Source organism: Ursus maritimus, unplaced genomic scaffold, assembly GCF_017311325.1.
Source record: "Ursus maritimus isolate PB19 unplaced genomic scaffold, ASM1731132v1 scaffold_24, whole genome shotgun sequence".
Classification (NCBI taxonomy): domain Eukaryota; kingdom Metazoa; phylum Chordata; class Mammalia; order Carnivora; family Ursidae; genus Ursus; species Ursus maritimus.
The window spans coordinates 42,913,256-42,940,073 of NW_024424897.1; the positions used below are offsets into that span (position 1 = coordinate 42,913,256).

General features: G+C 36.8%; 2 protein-coding genes across 3 annotated transcripts in view; one reads left to right on the plus strand and one right to left on the minus strand.

Annotated features, from left to right (window-relative positions):
* The window catches only part of TRARG1 (trafficking regulator of GLUT4 (SLC2A4) 1), a 183,540-nt gene that overhangs the window by 108,520 nt on the left and 48,202 nt on the right, over positions 1–26,818 (minus strand). The window lies entirely within an intron of this gene.
* GOSR1 (golgi SNAP receptor complex member 1) overlaps positions 1–26,818 on the plus strand; it is a 50,646-nt gene that overhangs the window by 18,906 nt on the left and 4,922 nt on the right. For both annotated transcript variants that reach the window (XM_008695311.2, XM_008695312.2), the window contains exon 7: positions 21,120–21,149. In XM_008695311.2, coding sequence (XP_008693533.1) covers positions 21,120–21,149 — 30 coding nt within the window. The remainder of the gene's footprint in view (positions 1–21,119; positions 21,150–26,818) is intronic.

Below are 26,818 nucleotides of genomic sequence, written 5' to 3' on the forward strand. Positions count from 1 at the left end.
TATTTAGGGAGAAACATTTATCCTTTGATATTAACAGGTTTTGTACATGCTTTAATCGAGTTGAGGAAGAACCTGTTCTCCTCCTGTTTTACCAAGAGTAGCTTTTTTTGTTGGTTGGGCTTTTTAGCTTTTTATTTTGAAATAATTTTAGACTAAGAATAATTGCACAAGGGGCGCCTGGGTGGCACGGTGGTTAAGCGTCTGCCTTCGGCTCAGGGCGTGATGCCAGCGTTCTGGGATCGAGCCCCACGTCAGGCTCCTCCGCTGGGAGCCTGCTTCTTCCTCTCCCACTCCCCCTGCTTGTGTTCCCTCTCTCACTGGCGATCTCTATCTCTGTCTAATAAATAAATAAAATCTTAAAAAAAAAAATAATTGCACAAATAGTACAGAGAATTTTTGTATACCCTTCACCCAGCTTCCCTAGTATTAATGTCTTATAGTACCATAATACAGTTAGCAAATTCAGCAAATTATCATACAGTAATATTAACTAAACTACAGACTTTGTTCCTCCACTAATGTTCTTTTTATGTTCCAAGATCCAGTTCAGGCTCCTATGTCAGCATTTAGGTGTCTTGTCTCCTTAGTTTCCTCAGATCTGTGACAAAATTACCTTACCTCAGTTTGTTAAGAGAAAATGTCAGACAAAGCCAAGTTAAGGGACATGCTACAAAAATTACTACTGTAAGTGTTAATGCAGTTTTGGCAAGAATACCATTCGGTGCTGTTGGGCCCGTCTTGGAGCATCATATCGGGGTGTATATCCTGTCGGTACATCTTATTGATAACGTTAATCTAGATTGCTTAAAGTAGTGCCCGTCACATTTCTGCACTGTAAAATTGTTTCCCATTGTGATTAATAAACATAGGGGAAGATGCCTTGAAACTGCAAATACCCTATTTCTCTGTAAACTTTTTCCACTAATTTTAATTGCATCCCTTAGTGAATCTTGCTTCCTCGGTTATTCCTGGGTTGTTTGCCTACTGATGGTTTTCTATTTCCATTAGTCCTTGTACGTTTAATAGTTGAGATTCTCTGAGGCCCCTTCTCCATCATTCATTTTATTTCATTATTTATTTATCAGTGTAAACTCATGGATATTTATTTTATACTTTGGGTTATAATCCAGCACCAGCACTATCATTATTTTGTTGTTCACAATGTTCCAACTTTGGCCGTTGGGAGCTCCTTCAGGTTAGCTTTCGTCGTTTGACATGTCCCATCTTTTTTTGATCACTTTCTTTACAATTTGTTACCACACAGTTTTCGTGGCTCTTGTATTTTCCCTGCCTCAGCCCTGAAATTAACCTCTTCTCCAAGCAGCATTAGTTCCTATTTTTGGAGAATGGTTCAGAAACTAAGAACTTTGTGGTAGTTGTGCTAATTGCCACTGAAGTGTCACTGCTTTCAGGCTCTCTCATGCATAAAGTTTTTGTCATGGATAGGGTTGAACTTTTTCCTATCTTGTTTTGCAACTGTTGAGGTGATCAATGTTTTTTTTTTCCTTTATTGCTGTAATATGGTGAATGACGTTGATTATTTTCAAACATTAAAGCAGTTTTGATTCCTAGAATAAACCACACTTTGTCATGACATATTTATTATACTTTTGATATATTGCTAGATTTATTTTGTTAAGGATTTTTGTATTATGCTTGTGAAGAATATCTTTAGTTTTCTTTTCTTGAGAGGTCTTTGGCCCCATTAAATGCGTTGGGAAATGTCCCCTTTACTGTTTGCTGAAAGAGTTGGTACAGGCTTGGTGTTATTCCTTCCTTAAATGTTTGATGAAATTTACTAGTGAATCTGTCTCAGCCTGGGGATTTCTTTGTGGCAAGATTTTTAAATTACAAATGCAGTTTCTTTTGGAGATACAAGACGGTGGCTCTGGATTTATCCCTGGGCGGGGGTATGGCCCAGCTGGGTACAACATCCCTGTGGCTTAGAAAGTCTGTTATCAGAAGAGAATATGGCATCAACAGGGCTCCAGAGAAGTTATCAGCCAACTTGGTCACTTCAGCTGGGTTTACTATACTCTCTTCTGTATTCCAAGCCATAAACATAGAAATAGTATGGTTAAACAAACTCTTTTCCCCTAGTAATATTTATCGAGGTGGACTCTTACTTTAGTATTCCATTTTGTCCTCCCCGCCAACTAATGAATTATGAACTTTTTATGGGCCTACGGGGCCCTACATGATCAACCTGCTGCCTAAATCTTCAACTTCATCTCCATCCCTTCATCTATGTCACTCTTTCCCTTTACTTACTAGGTTCCAGCTATACTGGCCTCTATTCATTTTCTTCCTCAGAGATATTAAGCCTGTTCCCTTCTCAGCCTCTTTGTACTTGCATTTCATTCTGTCTGCCTAAAATACTCTTTTTCTTTGGTTTTCATATGGCTTATTCATTGACATCTTTATAGTCACATCACTTGTGACCTTTTCAAAAAGGACTTTTTCTAACTATCTTATCTAAAATAGACCTTCCTGGGACGCCTGGGTGGCTCAGTCAGTTAAGCGGCTGCCTTCAGCTCAGGTCATGATCCCAGGGTCCTGGGATGGAGCCCACATCAGGCTCCCTGCTCAGTGGGGAGCCTTCTCCTTCTCCCTCTGCCTGCTGCTCCCTTTGCTTGTGCTCGCTCTGTCTCAAAAAAAATAATAAGTAAAATAAAATAGACCTTCCTTTTTTATTATGTAAAACATTTTTTTGGCTTCTTTCATAGCATTATGAGAATCTGTAATAATTTGTTGTGGTTTTTTATTTTTTATTATTATGTGACTCTCCTTGAATGTAAGTTTCATAAGGCTTGGGGACCTGGTTAGTCTAAGTCTAGTTCTTGGCAGTGTTGTGTCCCTAGTTTCTGTTATATCATAGACACTTAGCATTTATTTCTTGTATAAATGAGTGTATGTAAACAGAAGGTATTAATTTTGGTTTCCTGTACATGTATGTGTAGGACACCTGTTTCACTCATTTACTTATTCCTGAAGTATTACTAAATAAATACTATGTAGACGATATTGGTCCAGATGCTATATATACATATGAAATCTGATTTTGAGAACTAAAGGGGATATTTTTAATGTGATGAATTATTAAAAATCACATTCTTCTATGGTATCTACTAACAGTCTTTTGCAAGCATCTCTCTTATTTATGGATAGGAAACAAGATTCGGAAAGGACAGAGGCCACAGTTTCATAACTATTCAATAATATACTAAACCCACGTTTCCTAAGCTGTTTCCATATTTGTCCCACATCATACTGCCTTCCCTGTGACTTGCTTCTTTAAAATGTTATTTTTCTTGTATTAGGGATTCAGCATGCATAATGCTCTTGAGGTTTGAGAGATCAGCTGCTTTACATTTCTCTGAAAAACAGGTGACCTGGCCTCCTGTGTCTGTTTTTGTTTTTTTGTTGTTTGGTTTTTGGATTTTTGTAATGGGATTGTAGCTGTCCCGTTATGTTACATGATTTTCAGGAAGAATGGTTTAAGAGTTAAGGCATTTTACAAAATTAAAAGCATTTTAAACTAAAGAATTTATTTCACGTAACTTTTCAAATACAGGGCTGTTGTATAAAGCAGGTTACACTTAAACAGGATCAGTTACAGTATTGAGAATGTGTTTTGTTTTCGTTCCATTGACTTCAGCAGATACAATTGTTACTCTCTGAGATGGCACACATATCTATATTGTAATTGTACACTTAGGTGTAAATATGTCCAGGAGCAAGTAAAGATTATTATATTGTCAGAGGCTTACCTTTTCTCTGCTAACAATTTTTCTTATGACCGTCCTTTCTTAGCCTATGTTAAAACTATTGATATTTTGAATTTTTTTAATTCATCAGCCTTGTCATTTAGGTTAGGTGATCCAAAGTTGTCATAGTGGAAATATTTTACATAGGCGTTTTAAAAACAATGAAAATGGTTTCACTGTTTGTTTCATGACTTTAGCCAGATTTCTCTGAGGTCCCACAGGTAGTAAGAGCTGAGGTGGAAACCCAGGTCCCCTGACTGTGTTGCTTCTGCAGTACTGCGCTCCTGTCTAAACCAGTTCTCACGGTAGCTACGTCACAGAGTGGCTAAGACAGCGCATATAGAAAAGCTTTGTAAACTGTGAGCCATGTCTATATAAAGGAGAACATAATGAGGATTTTACGAGTAAGAAAAGCAGATACTAAAGAAGAAAACCTTTTATATGCACTGTCAATTTACATGTCTAAAATATAATTTGAAATACTTTTGACGCTAGGATAGTCTTTGTGCAATTAAATTCTAATTGTATTAATGGACCATGACCATATTTGAAAAGTATGAGACATATGATCACAATAATTTAGTGACTTTTACAAGGAGCAGCTTTATCCCAAAAGCTTTTGGTATAATCATATAAACCTTTGTTGTTTAATAAATAGCATATGACTCCAGTTAAATGACGGTCAGATTATAATATCTGTGAACGGGACGGACTCCTGGTGTTCAGGATTTGACATTCGCTTTCTCAACTGTTTATGAAACCTAAAGGTTCATGATGGAAAAGAATAAAGGTTCGTGATGTGTAGTTTTGTTGAGATACAAACTTGAATGTTACGAGCTAATGAGCTGGTGTCGTGGCAGTCACTTGGCTAACAAGTATGTATAACCTGCATTTACACTTCATCTTCACTTCTGTGTTCATACTTGCTGCTTGTTGTTATTTACCTGGTAACTGCCTGAAATGATTTATACGTATATGTACGTATACTTTTGTTTCTTTGTGAAACATCACTCTGTTATAAAGGTAATGCTAGTGAAGTGATCCAGCAAAAAGTGGTGCTCCTAAGTAGAAAAATGGGAAGCTTATGGAAGAAGTCCCATGTATTAGTGGTAGCCATAAATGTGAGAATAGTAAAGATCCGGAGATACATCCCTTATCTATATTAGGAGTCTTTCATATAATAGAGAGTTAAATTTTTAACATATGAGGACTGGTAGCATTTGATTATTTCACTGTGTTATCTATCATTTCATTCATGGGATATTTTAAAATGACATGTCAAAGCCCCATTTGTCTCAGGTAGTGCAGTTGTCTGCCATATTGAAATAGAGGACAAAGCAAAGTAATAGAACCCTGAATAATACTTTTCTTATTTTTATATTCATGTGGTAATACACAGTTTTACAAGGCAAAATAATCTAGTTTTTTTTTTTTTTAAGATTTTATTTATTAGAGAGACAGCACAAGCAGGGGGAGCGGCAGGTAGAGGGAGAGGGAAAAGCAGGCTCCACCCTGAGCAGGGAGCCCGATGTGGGGCTCGATCGCGGACCCTGGGATCATGACCTGAGCTGAAGGCAGTCATTCAACCGACTGAGCCACCCAGGGGCCCCCTAGTTTGGAGCTTTTATGCAGAACTCATTTTTCTTCACCTGAAGTATATTGAAATCAAGTCTATCTTCAGTTGGTACATGGCTTTGTTATACAATAAAACTTGAGTTGGAGATGCTCTGCTATAGTGAGGAATTTTCTCTCTCCAGATATATGTTTGCACATATAAAGTATAACTCTTTCTGCCCCCCTCCCCATGGAAATTTATAAATTAACTCTGTTAACTCTGATTGATACTTTGTGCATCTAACAAATATCTGTTACTCATTTACTCTTTCATTTATCAGTCATTTAATGAGTGTCTCCCGTGTGCTAGGTACTATACTAGACTCTAGGGAGTCAAAGATGAATTAGACTCAGCCTCTGCTCCTTGGGAATTCATTCTGGTTGGAGAAATAATAAACATAATTATGATATCTTGTTGAAATATTATATTTTTAAGTATTAAATAAGATAACTTATATGAAGAAAACTTTGTAAGCCTTACAAATTTAAGATATTTTTCCTCCACTGCATAGTATGATGTCTGATATATCTTAAATGCTTGTTTATTCTTGAATGAATTGATATGGAACAAAGAACAAGGAAAGCATAATATTACAGTATAAAGAAGAATTAGTTCTGTCTGGATGTATAGATGATGGGGAAAAGGATGTGACTTTTGAGCTGGACTTTAAACTATAAGCAATTTATGTTGAGAATCAGGTAAAGGGATTCCAGGGCAAGAGAAAGACTAAGACCTGAAAGTGCCTTGATCTATATTAAACCAGGTATGTGTAGGCTTATACAGTTTACAAGATACTTTCGTTTACATTATCCCTTTTGAGCCTTATGAAAACTTTGTGTAGTGAGTTCATAGAGCCAAGCACTTGAAGCCTTGACTAGAACCCAAGGCCTAGGGTGTAAGAGACAGCAACTAGCCATTTTCTTCTTTATAGTTTCATGAATGTCGTGATTACTAGTATTATTGAATTTTTGTGATTATATCTATGAAAGAACTGTTTTCTGAGTTATAAGTAAGTGGGAGAGAAACATACATAAAATGAAAAGTGTAGTTCCATTTTTATTTATGTAAGCAGATTAGCATATATTGATACATGAGGGGTTTTTTTTAGAGGTTTTAGAAACATCAGAAAATGCTTCTTTTTTTGGAAAACACTCCTTTAATACCTCATAGATTCTTTGTGACTCAGGTAGTGTTTGGGGATTTTCAGTCTTCTTAAACCATTTATCTAAAGAACAGACAATGGAAACTGCCATCCCCACATTCTTTCTTAAGCTTTCTGTTTCTGCCATAGTTGAACAAATTTGGTGACATTAAAAAAATATTTTTTGCACCAAAATGTTTGGTTAAAATACCTCGAGGAGGGAAAAAGAGAAACAAAAACTTATCCATTTATACTTGATTTCCTGTTGTATATGTATTGTATGTTGTATGTAATCAAGACAGCATGGTATTGGTGAAAGAATAAATCCACCAATGGAACAGAATAGAAAGTTCAAAAATTGACCTACACAAATACAGTCAACTGATCTTTGACAGAGGAACAAAAGCAATTCAATGGAGAAAAGAGTTTTTCAACAAAAGGTGCTAGAAAACTGGATATCCATATGCAAAAAATATATATATATCTTTATGTATATATATATATATATATAATAGGCACCTTTCATTTCCCCAAAATAACTCAACAGATCCTAAACATAAAATACAGAACTATAGAACTTGTAGAAGCTTCATAATTTTGGAGAAAATCTAGGTGATGTTGGGTTTGGTAATGAGTTTTTAGATGCAACACCATAAACACCATCTATGAAAGAAAAAACGATAAGATGGATTTCATTAAAATTAAACACCTCTGCCTTGCCCTGCCAAAGATACTGTCAAGAATGAAAAGACAAGCCACAGACTGAAAGAAAATATTTGCAGAACATATCTGATGAAGGACTGTTACCCAAAATATACAAAGGACTTTTAAAACTCAACAGTTAAAAAGTAAGCAAAAGATCAACAGTTCATCTGAGAAGATAAGCAGATGGCAAAATAGACATATGAAAAAATGTTCAGCATCATGTCATTAAGGAATTGCAAATTAAAACAACTAGATACCACTATATACCTATTAGAATGGCCAAAATCCAAACCATAGCACCAAATGTTGGCAAGGATGTGGAGCAGTAGGAATTCACACTCATTGCTGGTGGGAATACAAAATGGTGTAGCCAGTTTCGCAGCTGCCTTCAAACACTGAATATAGTCTTACCATCTGATCCAGCAATCACGCTTCTAGGTATTTATCTAAATGAATTGAAAACTTACGTCCAAACAAAAACCTGCCCACAAATATTTATAGCACCTTTGCTCATAATTACCAGAACTTGGAAGCAACCAAGATGTCCTTGTAAATGAACAGATAAACGACCATATGTCCATCAATGGGATATTATTCAGTGATACAGGAAGTAAGCTAGCAAGCCCCCAAAGACATGGAGGAGCCTTAAATACTCAAAAGAAGTCAGTCTGAAAAGGCTACATAGTGTATAATTCCAACTATATGGCAATAGGCAAAACTATAGACAGTAGAAAGATCAGCTGTTGCCAGAGGTTCAGGGTGGAAAGAGGAGGAAGAGTAAGTAGGTGGAGCACGTGGGAGATTTAGGGCTGTGAAGCTGTTGTGTGTGACACTGTAAGGATGGATACGTGACATTATGCATTTGTTAAAACCTGTAGAACTGCGCAACAGAGAGTGAACCCTAATGTAAATTATGGATTTTATTGAATAATTATCAACATTGGCTCGTCAATTGTAATAAATGTACCACACTAAAAGATGTTAATAATAGGTGGAGAAGAATGGTATATGGGAACTCTGTATTTTCTGCTGAATATTTCTGTAAACCTAAAATGCTTCTAAAAAATAAGTCTACTTATTTTTAAAAAATGGAAAAAGTAACTTTCCAAGAACTCACTGTTAATAATTTAATTTACTTTTCTTTTTTTTTTCTCCCTAAATTAGTATTCTGAGTCTGTTAGATGCTTTACTTTTTGTCCTTAGGTAACTTCATGTAATTGTAAAACAAAATTTCTATGCCAAATAAACCATTAAAAAAAAGCAAGTTAAAGATATTCTTAGTCACCCAGACTGGAAGGAGATAAGCCACCATATTAATGGAATAGAGATTACAAATAATTTATACTTTCATCTTTGTTTTTCTGTATTTCCCAGATGTTATCTGTAAAATAAATATCTGTTAGCACTAAAACAGTTTTTTGTAGCCTATTGCAGCGTAATGGTATTCACTTAACATGTTTTAAGAGATATATATACAGGGGCACCTGAGTGACTCACTCAGTTGAATGTCCGACTCTTGGTTTAGGCTCTGGCCGTGATGTCAGGGTCGTGATATTGGGCCCCAAGTTGGGCTCCTCGCTAATAAGCACAGAGTCTGCTTGAGTTTCTTTCTCCCTCCCTCTCCCTCTGCTCCTCCCCCTGCTCGTGCTGTCTGTCTCTCTCTCACTCTGTCTCTCTCTAAAATAAATAACATCTTTTCAAAAAAAGAGAAATATATACAGAAATAAATAAGACATAGATCTTAAGGATCTGTTTAAATAAAAGACTGCATCACCGCAGTGTTTGATGTAAACAGTATGATCGGTTGGTGACAGCCTCACCAATTGCAGTTTACAAAGGGATCAATTTTAAAATTATTTGTTATGTACCTGCTTATTTTCTTATTTGCTTATTTGTTTATTATTTACTTAATTACTGGAATAAAAGAGGATTCTAATTAGGTGGTATCTAAGTGATTTTGCCAAATTCTTATATTTTGTTGATTTAAATTGCCTTAAATTATGTGCTTGAAATCCCATTTTTATTCCTGAAATTTGTGCCGTTTGCAGTATGTGTGTTGGGGGAAATGAATTATTATTAAAAAGAGAATTATTTTAATGTGGCTTTAGTGATTTCTTCATACAATAATTGATGATGAAATTTGGCTCATTGTTTTCAGCTAGTTTAAATTGGTCTTGAGAGAAACAGAAACTTGTTGCTTAATTACAGACTCCAAATGACTTTATGGAATGCCTCTGAGCTGTGATGAAGTACTAGTTTAAGGATAATTCCACTTGATGGTGTATGTTATGCCCCAAAGGAAAGCAATTTTAAATTCGACTTTTACTAGATTATGCCATCTTTATGGAGCCACTCTGTTGTTGAATTGGTATCCACACTATCCAGGATGGTTTTAATGAATGGTGTTTATTCAGTGGAGGGCTTAGCTAAACGAGTAAGGACTTGGAGACTTAAGGCAATCTGAGAAGAAATTTAAAAATCACCGGCCTTCCTCTGTCTATGCCACTGTATAAATTAAGGATACCACAGGGAGGGAGGACCTCCTTCCTCCATAGGACAGAATATTGAGGATTATAATTTTAGTTTTCTATATAAGCAAAGCCTATTAGGTTGGTTTCCTTTTCAGGGGAATCCAGCAAAATGTGTTCTTTGCATTTCAGATGATGCTATATAATTACCATAATATGAAGATAAGTTGTGAATTTCAAATATATAAAATGACCTATCTCAATGAAACTGTATCCTTTTAAGAAAACCTATTATTGAAAATCTAGTTGTATACAAAAAAATGGAGCATGAAGGCATGAGTATTTGCCTTACAAGATTTTTAATTTGATTTATGTAAATAGAATGGTCTTATTACATTTAAAATATGACTTAAATTGGCCAAAATGTTACTTTCAAAAAGGATACCTTTTAAGGAACATACTCATTACATAAAACAAGAATTGTATCTGTGTGCTACAAACAACATCAAAGGATTTTCTTGCTATGAAATGACACAGATAGTTGTTCCTTACTGGCCATTTCAGCCTCACTTCTTCAAGGACATTATCTTTGAATGTAAAACATAATGACTTTGTTTTCCAACCAAAGTCTAGTAGTTAGACTGACTTATTAGCTGGTGCAGTGAACTTTAGCTCTGACATCTATGGTTGAGAACAGATACGAAAGAAATGCTATTATATTTTCAGATCTTACAGAAATCAGATAATCGTAGTAATGAAATATATCTGGCTGATTTTCTGATGATTCATATGAAATGCTTAGCTTTCTGTTTTTTCATTGCTGTCTAGGCAGATTCACTTGAGTTTAGTTAGATGAAAATATATTTTCCACACAGTTTCTGTTGGGTTTGTTTTTTTTAAATAATAATTTTTTTATTATGTTATAATAGTCTCCATACAGTATATCCTTAGTTTTTGATGTAGTGTTCCATGATTCATTACTTGCGTATAATGCCCAGTGCTCCATGCAATACGTGCCCTCCTTAATACCCATCACCGGCCTAGCCCAATCCTCCACCCCTCTCTCCTCTGAGGCCCTCCGTTTGGTTTTTTTTAACACTGATTCACCATTGTACACTACTTAAGGTATGTACCTTTATATTCAGTCTAACTTGGAATTGGGTTTGTGTTATTATCAGATGATCTCACTCATATGTGGAATTTAAGAAACAAAACAGAAGATCGTAGGGGAAGGTAGAGAAAAATAAAATAAGAAAGGGAGTCAGAAAGGGAAACAAACCATAAGAGACTCTTAACGATAGGGAACAAACAGGGTTGCTGGAGGGGAGGTGCGTGGGGGAATGGGGGTCCCTGGTGATGGGCGTTAAGGAGGGCACTAGATATAATGAGCACTGGGTGTTACATACAACTGAGGAATCACTAAACTCTACGTTTGAAACTAATAATACACTGTATGTTTGAAATAAAACTTTAAAAAAGAACAAGAATCTAAATTAAAAAAATAACTAGTTTTAAAACTATTTTCCAGAGTACATTTAAATAAAAACTTTAAAATTTTACATTTTACATTCCTGCTAATAATGTGTGAATGATCTAGTTTCTTCATATCCTCACCTGCATTTGATGTTGTCACTTATTTTTATTTTAGCCATTGTGACAGCTGTGTAGAGATCTCTCATTGTGACTTCAGTTTCTATCTCCCTAATGGCTAACGATCTTGAACATCCTTCCATGTGCTTATTTGCAGTCTATCTTCTGGCGAAATGTCTCTTCATGTCTTTTACCCATTTTCTAATGTGTGTGGGGGTTTTTTTTTGTTTTTTTGTTTTGTTTTGTTTTGTTTTTTTTACTGTGGAGTTTTGAGAATTCTTCTCCATCAAATATGTGGTTTGCAAATATTTTTTTCTCAGCCTGTAATTTGTCTTTTCATCTTAACAGGGTCTTTCCCAGACAAAAGCTTTTGTGTCGAAATCCAAAGACTTTCTCTTTTTTTTGTCCCCTTCAAGTTTTGTAATTTTATATTTTACATTTAAATCCATGGTTCATTTTGAGTTAATGTTTGTGTAAGATGTGAGACTTAGGTCAAGGTTCATGTTTTTGCCTATGGATGTCTAATTGCCCCAACACAATTTGTTGAAAACACTCTCTTTCCAACATTGAATTGCTTTTGCATTTCTGTCAAGAGTCAGTTCGAATTGTTTACTGGGTACGGTTGTCTGTTAGGGCAATACAAATGTTTTAGAACTGGATAGGGGTGGTGGTTGTGCAACAGTGTGAGTGTGCTCTAAATGTCACCAAATTGTACACACATGATTTCACTTCGGTTTTAAAAAAATCAACTCAGATATCCACCTGAGAAAAAAAGTCAATTGGACTTATCTGCGTGGGACTATTTCTGGACACTTTTCTGTTCCATTGATCTCTGTGTCTGTCCCTCTGCCAGTATCACAGTCTTTTTTTTTCCCCACACAGTCTTTTTTTTTATTATTATTATATTATGTTAGTCACCATACAGTACATCCCCGGTTTCCGATGTAAAGCTCGATGATTCATTAGTTGCGTATAACACCCAGTGCACCATGCAATACGTGCCCTCCTTACTACCCATCACCAGCCTATCCCATTCCCCCACCCCCCTCCTCTCTGAGGCCCTCAGTTTGTTTCCCATAGTCCATAGTCTCTCATGTTTCATTCCCCCTTCTGATTACCCCCCCTTTCTTTATCCCTTTCTTCCCCTACCGATCATCCTAGTTCTTATGTTCCATAGATGAGAGAAATCATATGATAGTTGTCTTTCTCTGCTTGACTTATTTCACTTAGCATTATCTCCTCCAGTGCCGTCCATGTTGTAGCAAATGTTGAGAACTCATTCTTTCTGATAGCTGAGTAATATTCCATTGTATATATGGACCACAACTTCTTAATCCAGTCATCTGTTGAAGGGCATCTCGGCTCCTTCCACGATTTAGCTATTGTGGACATTGCTGCTATGAACATTGGGGTGCATATGGCCCTTCTCTTCACTACATCTGTATCTTTGGGGTAAACACCCAGTAGTGCAATGGCTGGATCATAGGGGAGCTCAATTTTTAACTTTTTAAGGGACCTCCACACTGTTTTCCAGAGTGGCTGTACCAACTTGCATTCCCACCAACAATGTAGGAGGGATCCCCTTTCTCCACATCCTCTCCAGCAATTGTTGTTTCTTGCCTTGTCTATTTTTGCCATTCTAACTGGCGTAAGGTGGTATCTCAGTGTGGTTTTGATTTGAATTTCCTTGATGGCTAATGATTTTGAACATTTTTTCATGTGTCTGTTAGCCATTTGTATGTCTTCATTGGAAAAGTGTTCATATCTTCTGCCCATTTTTTTATTTGTTTATTTGTTTCTCGTGTATTGAGTTTGAGAAGTTTTTTGTAGATCTTGGATACCAGTCCTTTATCTGTAGTGTCATTTGCAGATATATTCTCCCATTCCGTGGGCTGCCTCTTAGTTTTTCTGACTGTTTCCTTGGCTGTGCAGAAACTTTTAATCTTGATGAAGTCCCATAAATTCATTTTATCTTTTGTTTCTCTTGCCTTTGGGGATGTGTCATGAAAAAGGTTGCTTTGGCCGATGTCGTAGAGGTTGCTGCCTATGTTCTCCTCTAGGATTTTGATTTCCCCACACAGTCTTGATTACTTTAGCTGTGTTAAGTATTGAAATTGGGTAAACTGATTCTTCTCATTTATTCTTTTTTAGGAATTGCTTTAGCTATTCTGATTCTTTTGACTGTCTTATAAATTTTACAATAATCTTGTCTGTATCTAGGAATTGCATTAAGTTTGTAAATCAGCTTGGGGAGAATTGACATCTTTACTGTGTTGAGTTTTCCGATCTATGAATGTGGTGTGTGTCTCCATTTATTTAGGTCTTCTTTGATTTCTTCATCAGTGTTGTGTAGTTGTCCTATGCGAGTTCTATGTACAGGTTTTATTAGATTCACACCTATGTTTTTCTTCTTTGAACAGTTATAAATGGCATTGGCTTTCTGAGTTTGGTGTCCACATGCTTTTTGCTAGTTCACAGAAATACAATTGATTTTTGAATGTTTATATTGTGTAATGTGACCTTGCTGAACTCACTTATTCTAGGAATTTTTATTATTTGGGATTTTCTGTGTAGACAATCTTGTCATCTGCAAATAAAGATAGTTTTATTTCTTCCTTTCCAATCTGTATGCCTTTTATTTCCATTTCTTGCTTTCTTGCATGGCCAGAACTTCCAGCACTATGTTGAATAAGAGTGGTGAGAATGGGGTTCCTTGCCCTGTACCAGATCTTACAGAGAAGTGTTCAGTCTTTCCCTGTTAAGTATAATGCTAGCTGTTGAGGAGTATCCCTCTGTTTTTACTTTTCTGAGAATTTTTCTCTAGAATGGCTGTTGTGTTTTGTCAACTGCTTTTTAGCCCGTTCATATATGGTGGGATACATTGATTGATTTTGAATAATTTTTTTAAAGTTTTTATTTAAATTCCAGTTAGTTAACCTCTGTGTAGTATTAGTTTCAGGTGCACAATATAGTGATTGAACACTTCCCATACAACACCTGGTGCTCATCACAAGTGCACTCCTTTTTTTTTTTTTTAAAGATTTTATTTATTTATTTATTTGACAGAGACACACAGCGAGAGAGGGAACACAAGCAGGGGGAGTGGGAGAGGAAGAAGCAGGCTTTCTGCTGAGCAGGGGTCCCTGGGATCATGACCTGAGCCAAAGGCAGACGCTTAACTGACTGAGCCACCCAGGCGCCCCCACAAGTGCACTCCTTAATCCCCATCACCTATTTAACCCTTCCCCCCACCCACCTCCCTTCTGGTAACCATCAGTTCTCTATAGTTAAGAGTCCGTTTCTCAGTTTGCCCCTCTCTCCCTTTTTTTTTCCCCTTCGCTCATTTGTTTTGTTTTTTGAATTACACATATTAATGAAATCATATAATGTTTGTCTTTTTCTGACTGACTTATTTCATTCACTTAAGCATAATATTCTCCATCTAGCTCCATTCATGTCATTGCAAATGACAAGATTTCATTCTTTTTTTATGGCTGAGTAATACATCTTATATAAAAATATTATATATATAAGTATTCATATACACACACATACCCAAGACTGGACACCATTCTCATCATTTACAGATAAACTGAGACTGAGAGAAGTAACTTGATCATCAGTCATGCAGTTAATAGCAGAAGTGGGATTCAAATTCAAGCAGTCTGACTTCAGAAATTTGGCTCTTACTATCTCAATAAATGATAGCTCTCTTTCCTCTTTCTCCACAATCAGTTTTAGTTTCCCCTACTACTACTAGATAATGACTTATCTCTACTTTAATAAAAATCTGTACTCTTGGGGCGCCTGGGTGGCTCAGTCGTTAAGCGTCTGCCTTCTGCTCAGGGCATGATCCCAGCGTTCTGGGATTGAGCCCCACATCAGGCTCCTCTGCTAGGAGCCTGCTTCCTCCTCTCCCACTGCCCCTGCTTGTGTTCCCTCTCTCACTGGCTCTCTCTCTGTCAAATAAATAAATAAAATCTTTTTAAAAAAATAAAATAAAAATCTGTACTCTTAAGGCTCCTTCCATCTCTTTATCCTTCCCCTTTCCTCTCATCTAGCAACCTCCATGTCACTGGAGGATCACTCCATTCTAAATTTTATCGTTCTAGGAAGCAATTTAAACAGCTATAGAGGACAGACTATCTATATTCTAGACTCAGCAGTTCTTTGACCCTTCACTCCAAAGAATGAACATATGAATGCTCTTATAATTTCTTTATTCTTTCTCAGATTTGGTAACTTCTTTCCTTGTTCGCAGTCATCATTCAATTTTTGTCTTTTTTTAAAGATTTAATTTTTTTTAGATTATTTATTTATTTATTTATTTATTAATTTATTTATTTATTTGACGGAGAGATAGCGAGAGAGAGAACACAAGCAGGGGGAGTGGGAGAGGGAGAAGCAGGTTCCCCTCCAAGCAGGGAGCCTGACGTGGGGCTCAATCCCAGAACCCTGAGATCATGATCTGAGCCGAAGGCAGATGCTTAACAAGTGAGCCACCCAGGTGTCCCCAGATTTTATTTATTTGAGAGAGAGTGATCGAGAAAGACAGAGGGAGAGACCACACAAATGGGGGGGAGGGGCAGAGAGCAAGGGAGGGAAAAATAAATATATATATATATATATATATTACATTCCACATATAAGAGAGATCATGTGGTATTTATCGCTCTCTGTCTTGACTTATTTCACTTAGCATAATGCTGTCATGGTCCATCCATGTTGTTGCAAAGGGCAATATGTCATTCTTTCTTACCACTGAATAATATTTCATTGTATATATCACAATTTCTTTATCCGTCCTCCTGTTATGTGAACTTAGGTTGTTTCCATATCTTGGCTTTTGTAAATTATGCTGTGGTGAGCATGGGGGTGCATATATTTTTTTGAGTTAGTATTTTGCTTTCTATTTTTTGCTTTTTATTTCAGTTCCCAGAAGTGGAATTGCTGGATCATGTGTTAGTTCTATTTTTAGTTTTTGAGGAAATTCTATACTGTTTTCCATAATGGCTGCAGCAGTTTATATTCCCACCAGCAGTGCACAAGGTTTCCCTTTTTTCCACATCCTTCCAACACTTGTTATTTCTAGTCTTCTTGATAATAGCCATTCTAACAGGTATGAGGTGATATCTTACTGTGATTTTGACTCGCATTTCCCTGATTATTATGATGTAGAGCATCTTTTCATCTATCTCTTGGCCATTGGTATGTTACGGAAAAATATCTGTTTGGGTTTTATGCCATTTTTTATTCAGATTGGGGTTTTTTCTTTTGTTTTGCTACTGCGTTGTAGGAGTTCCTTACATATTTTGGATATTAGCCTCTTATCAGATGTATGATTCGCTGATATTTTCTCCCATTTAGTAAGTTGCCTTTTCATTTTGTTGATTGTTTCCCTTGCTGTACAGAAATTTTTTAGTTTGAGGGAAAAAAATTTTTTTTAGTTTGATGTAATTCCCCTTGTTAATTTTTGCTTTTGTAGTTTTTGGTGTCAGATACAAAAATCATCACCAAGATCTGTGTCGAGGAGCTTACTGCCTGCATTTTCTTTTAGAAGTTTTATGGTTTCAGGTCTTATGTTCAAGTCTCCAATCCATTTTGAGTTGATTTTGTGTATGTTGTAAGATAGTGTTCCAGTTTCATTTTTTGCATGTGGCTGTCCAGTTTCCCCAACACCATTTATTGAAGAAACTGTCTTTTCTGCATTGTGTATTCTTGGATCCTTTGTCATAAATTAACTGACTGTATATGTGTGGGTTTATTTCTGGGCTTTCTGTTCTGTTCTACTGATCTATATCTGTTTTTATGCTAGTACCATATTATTTTAATTACTATAGTTTTTTTTAAAGATTTCTTTTATTATTTATTAGAGAGAGCATGGGGGGGGCAGAGAGAGAGGAAGAAACAGACTCCCCACTGAACAAGGAGCCTGATGCGGGGCTCAATCCCAGGACCCTGGGATCACAACCATATCAGAAGGCAGATGCTTAACCGACTGAGCCTTCCAGCTGCCCCTTAATATAGCTTTGTAATATATAGTTTGAAATCAGGGAGCATGATGCCTCCAGCTCACTTTTTCTTTCTCATTGTTGTGGCTATTCAGGGTCTTTTATGATTCCTTACAAATCTTAGGATTGTTTGTTTCATTTCTGTGAAAAATGCCATTGGAATTGTGGTAGGAAGTGCATTGAATCTACATATTGCTCTCGGTGGTATGGACATTTTAGCAATACTAATTCTCCCAATCCATGAGCATGGATTCTTTTTTCCATTTATCATGTCTTCTTCAATGTCTTTTATTAATGTCTTGTTTCCAGTATAAAAGTCTTTCACCTCCTTGGTTAAATATATTCCTGGATATTTTGTTCTTTTTGATGTGATTGTAAATGGGATTTTCTTAATTTCTCTTTCTAATCGTTCATTATTAGTGTATAGACACAACAGATTTTTGAGTCATGGGTTTTGTATTCTGCAGCTTTACTGAATTCATTTATTATTTCTAACAGTTTTTTTTTAAGATTTTAGTTATTTATTTATTTATTTGACAAAGCACAAGCAGGGGGAGAGGGAGAAGCAGGTTCCCCACAGAGCAAGGAGCCTGATGTGGGACTCGGTCCCAGGACCCTAGGATCATAACCTGAGCTGAAGGCAGATGCTTAACCACTGAGCCACCCAGGCGCTTCTGCTTCTAACAGTGTTTTGATTGAGTCTTCAGGGTTTTCTATATATATAAATACCTGGTTATATATAATATGTCACCTGCACATAGTAACGGTTGCTTCTTTCATTCCAATCTGGATGCTTTTTATTTCTTTTTCTTGCCTAATTGCTCTGGTTAGGATTTCTAAAACTATTGAATCAAAGTGGCAAGACTGGGCGTCCTTGTTTCTGATTTTAGCTTTCAGCTTGTCCTCATAGATATGATATTAGTTGTGGGCTTGTCCTGTGTGGCCCTTATGTTGAGGTACATCTCCTCTGTACCTGCTTTGTTGAGAGTTTTTAATCATAAACGGATGTTGAATTTTGTCAGATGCTTTTTCTCCATCTGTTAAGACGATCATGACTTTACCTTTCATTTTGTTAGTGTGATATATCCCATTCACTGACTGTAGATGTTGAACCGTCTGCATCTCTGGAATAAATCCCACTTAATCATGGTGTATGACCCTTTTTTAATGTATTAAACTTAGTTTGCTGACATTTTGTTGCGGATTTTTATATCTGTGTTCATCAGGAATATTGGCCTTACAGTAGTCCCCTCTTACCTGTGGTTTTGCTTTTCATGGTTTCAGTCACCTGTGGTCAACTGTGGTCCAGAGGCAGATGACCTTCCTTCTGACATATTGTCAGAAGGTCAGTAGTAGCCTAATGCTACTGTTCATTCCCCTCACTTCATCTCATCACATAGGCATTTTATCACCTCATATTATCACAAAAAGAAGAGTGAGTACAGTACAGTACGATGTTTTGAGAATGAAAGATCACATTCACATTACTGTTATTATGGATATTGTTACAATTATTCTATTTTATTTTTAGTTATTGTTGTAATCTCTTACTGTGCATAATTTATGAATTAAACTTTATCATAGGTATGTATGTATAGGAAAAAAAAACATAGTATACATAGGGTTCCGTACTATCCATGGTTTCAGGCATTCTCTGAGGGTCTTGAAATGTATCCCTCATGGATAAGGGGAGACTAGCAGGGAGTCTGCTTCTCCCTCTCCCTATGCCCCTTCCCCTGCTTGTGCACTCTCTTTCACTCTGGCACTGGCTGTCTCTCAAATAAATAAACAAAATCTTTAAATTAAACAAACTGGTTTGGAGGCACCTGGGTGGCTTAGTTGGTTAAGTGGCTGCCTTCAGCTTGGGTCATGATCCCAGGGTCCTGGAATTGAGTGCCATGTTGGGCTCCCTGCTCAGTGGGGAGTCTGCTTCTCTCTCTCCCTCTGCCTGCCACTCCCCCTGCTTGTGTGCACACAGTCTCTCTCTCTCAAATAAATAAATAAAAGTTAAATAAAAAACTGGCTTGCTGAGATTGGCAATGTAATTATTTACTTTCATATTACACTTCTTGCATCTTAAAATGTCTTATTTTTTTTGCCTTTCGATATGCTAAAAGGCTCTAATGAGGACAGTCAACCAAACCATTGTGTTAAACAAGAAGCTGTTAACCCAGTTCTAGTTAACCACTCCCTCTTTTGTGAGTTTATGACCACCTTACCAAGATACCTGTAGGCGTCTGTATTGTCTGTCTCCATAGTAAGGTCTGTAGAGGTTAGTACCTTATCTTGGTGGCCCCTGTCTGATGCAGTTCTCTTCCAGGGCACTTCCATACACATTTGTTAATAAAATAAATGCATACTTATCAATAGAATTCACCACAGCAATGGATTTATATGGAAATTTATATCAACTTTATGCTTAGATTTAGAATCAGTCCATAGTTACTGAGAAACTACTGTAATAATAGCAAAAAATACTTAGTGTTTACCATGTACTGGATTCTGCTCTCATCACTGTATATAAACTTCTGTATTCCTCTTAACAAGTAGGGGTTGGTTTTTGTTTTTGGTTTTGTTTTTTTGCTTGTTTATCATTCCCATTTGACAGGTGAGAAAATTTAACCATAGAGTAATTTACCTAATGTCAGATAGCTAGTAAGTGGTAGAGATAGCATTCAAAAGCCACATAGTCTGGCTCTAAATTCCTCCAACTATCTTTGCAATTTTGATTATTTTTTAAATTCTTTTTAAGAGGGGGAGAGGGGTGGGGAGGAACAGGGGAAGAGGGAGAGAGAGAATCTTAAGCAGGCTCCATGTCCAGCGTGGAGCCCGACTCAGGTCTCCATCTCACGACCCCAAGATCATGACCTGAGCCAAAACCAAGAGTCAGACGCTTAACTGGCTGAGCCACCCAGTTGCCCCATGTTATTTTTGAAATTCTTAATGGTTTCCAAAACAGGGCTTATATAAGATATTTATGACATTTTTTAAAGTTCATCTTTGTCCCCTAATTCCTGCATTAACTTAGATTTCCTGGCCCACTACTTTATTATGAAACCTCCAGTTATTAGTTGATACAGTGAACGTAGAAACCCTTTTGGAAAGAAATAGTTAGAAAAAAAATATGCAGGTCTTCAGTTGAGAACGCGCTGTGCACCTTGCGCAGTGCCGAACAGATGCAGACGCCTCGGAGGGAGTTCTCCTGCTTTGGGCCGCAGAGCAGCACCTTAGCAATTTTGATACCTATGAATTCCTCCCTAAAATAGCCTTCTTTCTCTCCAGTGCGTTTTACAGATCAAAGGCGCGAGTGTCTTTATTCACATTGTTGAATTGTAAAGTTTGTAGGCTGAAATTTAGTTTCGTTTCCAAAACAAAACAAAAAAAATGTTTCCCAAAAATGAAAGGAACTTTAAGGTGTAAATAATTACTACTTATAGGCATCAGAACTATATTTCCTTATCCTGTCTCAACAAGTCGGTTGTAATTCTTAAGTTTTGAATAGATGGTGGTGACAAGTGTGAGCTATCTAGATTAAAGACGTTTTATTTCTTTATGCTGTCATTAAAACTGTTCTGTCTTTAATCATCAAATATCCCTGTGGAAGAAATAGATTTAAGCTAACAAATACAAGTAAGATGGAAATTATATGTGTGGATGAGTTAAATTTATTTCAGAGCCCAGAATATTCTCCAGATGCTTTCAAAAGACTTGGGTATTCTGTTTATATAAGTGGCTGAGAATCTCTAAAATGTAGAAAAATTAAGTACAAATTTTAAATGTGCCTTAATAATTTCAGAATTTTAATTTCCATTTTATTTGCAGCTCAGATCGTCTGATAGAAGAGACAATAAGGTAGGAAAAAAATGTTGTTTTACTTCAGTGCGTTTTTTGTTTGCTTGCAACATAAGTGAACAGATGAGGTTAACCCTGTAACTAGAGTTAAAATTAATTTATCATTCTTAAAGATGGGAATTTCACTAGATCGTGATGTATTTTTACTGCATCCTTCTCTTAGTAGAGCCATTTGAAGCCCAAAATAATTGTTTCTAGAATTAGGCTGATTTACCTAGGTTAATTTTTCTGATTAATTCATTTTCAGTACTTTCAGCTTCAATTTTTTCATTCTCCCTTTTTAATGGAAAACCATCTTAGGCATGTGATTTGGTAAATGTCTTATTTATGCCATTTATGTAGATTTGGTTTCTGTCACAGCAGCTGCAGAAAATCTTCTGCAATAGTATTTAGCATTACCTGTAATAACACTGTATTGTTTAAGGTAAGGGACATTTATTTGTTGGTTTGACCTGCTTAATTCTCTAGGTTTGGTGAATTTTTAGATACTATCTTATGACAGTAAAAAAGTAAACGAACTAGATATGATCTCTACAGTTTAGAATTCAGCAGTATCTAAAGCATTTTTCAGGAAAGGTATAATGAAGTACATGGAAACGTCACCAAACATACGTACCCCTACCGGCGGCCGTGGTATTGTGCTTTACATGCCTCATTTATTTAATTTCTTCAGTAACCCATGAAATAAACACTGTGGCCAAAACAAAAAAGAAATCAAGGTAAGTAATTTGCCTGTGGTCACAGCTAATACACTATGTTGAGGATTCAAATCCTCAAATCTGAATCTCTCTAATTCTAGAACCAGAGCTCTCTACTTAACGACTATTATATTTACCACCTCGTAGAAAGAGTACAAGCTTTGGAGTGTGATTTGGTTTGTGCTGCTTACCAGATCTCTGTTCTTGGATAAGTTGCTCAGGGCCTTCATTTTGTTATGTGTTTAAAAAACAGGGATTGATGATAATACCTACCCTAAAAGATGATCGTGAAGATTAAAGATAGTATGAGGTAAAATGCCTAATACAATGCCTGGCTACTAGGTAATCTGTATGTCATAGCTGTATTATTAATGCAAACTTTTAAAAATCTTTTTATTTAATGATATTTCAGATTTCAGAAAACTTCCAGTAGTATAAAGAATTCCCATATGCCCTTTACATAGATTCCCCACCTTAACATTTTGCCACATTTGCTTTTTCACTTTTTTTTAAAGCTATTTAAATATAAATTGCAGACATGAGGCCTCTCTATCACTAAATATTTCATCGTTCATATTTTAAATATGTATTTATATTGATATGGACTCATGAATTCTTACTTTATTCAGTAGGTTGTAATGTTTCCATCATTATTTAATAAAGTATAATTTCTTAAAATAATATGCAGTTATCTGGAGATTTTGTTTAAATTACACGCACTGAGTTGTCCATCTGAACAAAGTTTTCGCACCATTGCCTAATTGTCACCTGAAATATTTTCCTTGTGACTCCCCTTTCATCAGCACATAAAGTAAAATCCCGTTTGCCGAGGATTTTTTTACTAAAAGTTTTCCCGTTATCCTTTTTGTTTTTTCTTCCTGTTATTTCCTCCTTTTTCTACCTGATCTTCTTCGGGCCAGGCTGCCTTAGTTAAGCTTTTCAACTCAAAGCTGACCTATGTAAGGGCTGGTAATATGAGTATAAAAATCTGGAGTACTTCCTCACATCGGAACATTTGAGAACCATTGAATCACTGCTACTACTATTTTGCTAGTTAAAAAGCAAAAAAAAAAAAAATGTAATTACAAGGTTTTTTTATTTTACTATTTCCCTTTATTTCAAAATCTGATAGGTATCACAGGTGAAATTTTCTTGACTCTTAAGCTAGTTATGATTACTTATAGGTAATATAAAATTTAAGTGTCAGATAATTATTTTTGCATATTCTATATGTAATAATTTACTTTTTCCTTTTGGAGATTTTAAGAATATGTGCACAACTGAATATAGACTCTGGCATCAGTTAATTGAAAAGAACTAATATTTTTAATATTTATTCTTAAGCTTTAAGTGTGTAACTAGTATTGTCTGTCATTGAAAAAATGTGTCTGAGTTTAGTGTACAGCGCAGGTAAGAAGGTTCCAGTAAGCACATCAATGATTTATCATTTTAAAAGCATTATGTATTATTTGGAGCCTATGTTTGCCTCCGAGTATTTGATCCTTGAAATAACAGCCTAGCCTTCACTCAGCTTGAATCCGAATGATGCAATGAGATGAGAAAGTATGTCCAGATACACTCTGTGTGGTACTGGCAATCATGCATATTCAACAAGATAATAACATAATGTATGATGACAATATCCATTCTCCAAGGAATACGAAGTGCTTTGTGAAAATTATTTTTTAATCTTCTTTATCTACTTCTGAGTCAAAGTGCATGGGAGATGGTGATAGTCCCAGTGTAAAAAACAGAGGCATATATGATTCGAAGATTGCCTTCAGAAGCTTAGCCTCGCTTTAAATGAAATTGTGTTACTTTATACAAGACCATAGTACCTGTTTTTAAAAGTACATTATAAATTTATGTTAAAACCACCACATTTTAAATGTATCATATTCCATCACAGACATAATTATGAATAAGAACTAATGATGCAAAGGATGTTGTTAGTTTCGACTCTTGTATTCTCTTTGGTTCTGGGATTTAAAATTCAGTGTAAAGTTAACACTGACTGCTTCCTTCTGTTTTACTCTTGTCTGGTGGTTCCCCAGGCCTGCGCCACTGCACTGGTCCTGGTGTGCTTTTCCCCGTTACCTTCAAATAATCTCCTTTATTGGATCACCTATTTCTTGAATTCAGTGTCTCCCATTTTCTTAGTTTATTCCCTCATTATGCTGGACCACATTCTTTAGTAGTTTCCTGAGAAAGAACAGGAGGTACAATTTTGAACTTTTCACATCTATTCTTGATTCATTGCTTAGCTAAGTTAGAGAATTCTAGGTTAGAAATAATTTTGAAATTTTTGAAGGTGCTATTTTCAGTACTTTTTTTTTTTTAAAGATTTTATTTGTTTGACAGAGAGAGAGAGAGCACAAGCAGGGGGAGCGGCAGGCAGAGGGAGAGGGAGAAGCAGGCTCCACCCTGAGCAGGGAGCCCGACATGGGGCTCAATCCCAGGACCCTAGGATCATGACCTGAGCCGAAGGGCAGATGCTTAACTGACTGAGCCACCTGGGTACCCCTTCAGTATTATTTTTTAAGTCCAGTGCCGGTTAAGATAGCTGGTCCTTTGTATGTAATGAGCTTTTTTCTTCTGGAAGCTTTTAGGGTCATCCTATTTTCCCCATGTTTGGGGTGTTTTTTAACCTCCCCATAGTAAGCTTAGCATGCATCTTTTCCAGTTCATTGCCCTGGGCATTGGGTGGGCTCCTACCATCTGGAAACTCATCTCCAGTTCTGGGAAATCTTCTTAAACTGTCATTTTCCGACCTCCTTTTTCATTGTTCTGTTTTCTTGTTTTTGATTTTAATTTTAAAAGGTAATAGGGGCGCCTGGGTGGCTCAGTCTTTAAGCGTCTGCCTTCAGTTCAGATCATGATCCCAGGGTCCTGAGATCGCACCCCGTGTCGGGCGCCCTGCTCAGTGGAGAACCTGCTGTTCCCTCTCCCTCTGCCCGCCGCTCCCCCTGCTTGTGCTCTCTCTGTCTCTCTGCTAAATAAATAATAAATAAAATCTAATAAATAAATAAAAAATAATAAATATGTTGGGCCTTCTCTTGTTCCTGTCTTACCTTTTCTCCGTTATCCATTTATCTTTTTTTCTACTTTCTGAGGGGTTTACTCAGTTTGTCCTTTTGACACTTCTATTACATTTTAATTTACATTCTTTTTTTTAAATTTACACCAGCTCTTTTCTAAGGGGTGGGTGCCCTCTTACAACACACATACACACACATGCATATATACATATATTTATGTGTTTCATGGGTGTGGTGCCTTCTTTTCTCTCTCTGAAGACATTGACTATATAATTTGATTTTAGAGTTTCTCGAGCTTCTATTACTGCCTCTGTTTCCTCAGATTCACTTTTCTGTGTGCTGGTTGGTTGGTTTGGATCTCTGCCTCTCATTAGAGGCTCTTCTCAAACTTGTAGTGATTCTTGGTTCTTTGTTCATATTTAAGGGTGAGCCTCCAAAATCCAGTATTTGGAAGCTCGTCCTGTGTATAGGGGTGGTGGGACACTTGCCAATTGGTAGGCCTCACAGTGGATGATCAGAAGGGGGCCTGGCCTGACTGTTTTGTTGGGAGCTTCGAAGGGTCAGCATCTCTGAGGTCTCTCCTGGGTTAGCTCTTCTACCGAACTGGGGGCAGTCATCTGACTTCATGGTTCAGGGAAGTTCCTTGTACAGATGTCTAAGAATTTCCATCATTAGCCCTATTGCACAGTTTTGCCTTCAGAGACATATGGTCCCCTCAATTCTTGATCTTTTCTAGGATCCGGGAAAAACTTCTATAAATCATTGCTTGACTGTAGTAGATTTGGTGCTGCTAATGTTACTCACATTTCTTAGTCACTCAGGTGGAATTCCTGCAATTTGCTTTTCGATTTTCTTTATTAGATGTGTACATTTTAGAAAAGTACAATGTTCTTATCGTAACAATTTAAAACTAAAATATATAAAGAAAAAGAAAAAGTTAATCTCCTGGTAATGTCCCTCCATTCTTATCCCCTGAGTAACTTGTATTAACTGACAGTTGTTAATATCTTTCGAATATGCTCTCACTGCCGTACAGACATATACAAAGATGTTTTATTGCTTGAAATGAAAAAGGATTCATACTTTATATATTCTGTATCTTGCTTTAATCATTCAGTATATCATAAACATCCCTCCAGATTAATAGAAATAATGCCATCTTATTCTTTTTAATAACCAAATATGACTTCATGGTATGGTTGTATCGTAATCTGTTAAACCACTCCAATAATGTTTCCATTGGGGGGGTGTGTTTTTGTGTGTTTGTCTTTTATTATAAAACCATGCTCTAATATATATCCTTTTATCTATCTCCTCACATACTTTTGTTTCTTCTTTGCCTCCTCAAATCTTGAAATTTCAGTTTCGATTCACCATTTGCTTTGAGTACTCCCTCTAGCATTTCCTCCAGTGGGACACCTGCTGTTGCTTGTTCGGAAGTATGTGCAGTCAGCTCCCAGATAGGTCGGGCTCTTAGAGACCCCTAAGCAGAGGCCTACAGGTGGTATGGATGGCGCAGCAGTTTTTTCTTCCGCAGAGCTGGCCCTCACACCAGCTGGGGGACTGTCAGCTCTCGGCTTAGAGGTTTCTCTGGTCGTGCGTCGCAGCCCTTTACCAGCTGCAGGTCCCGGGAGCAGCTCAGCCCACCCCTGCAGCTCCCACGCAGGCAGGTCCATCTCTTCAGTGCTCTGGGTTCCTCAGGATGCAGTGAAACCTAGGTCTTTGCCCCAGGCTTGAAGAAAAATCTAGTCTTCCCTGCCATCAGTTCATTGGTTCCTCCCTTGCTCGAGAGAGTATAGCCTACCTGGCTTTCTTCCCTGGAGATGTCAGAAGAACTTGGGATCTCAGATGGATCCCTCCCCTTCATATCTGCCTCGTTCTTGTGTTCCTCCATGGAGGAAATTAGACCAGAGGTGAGGTCAGGAATTTGTGC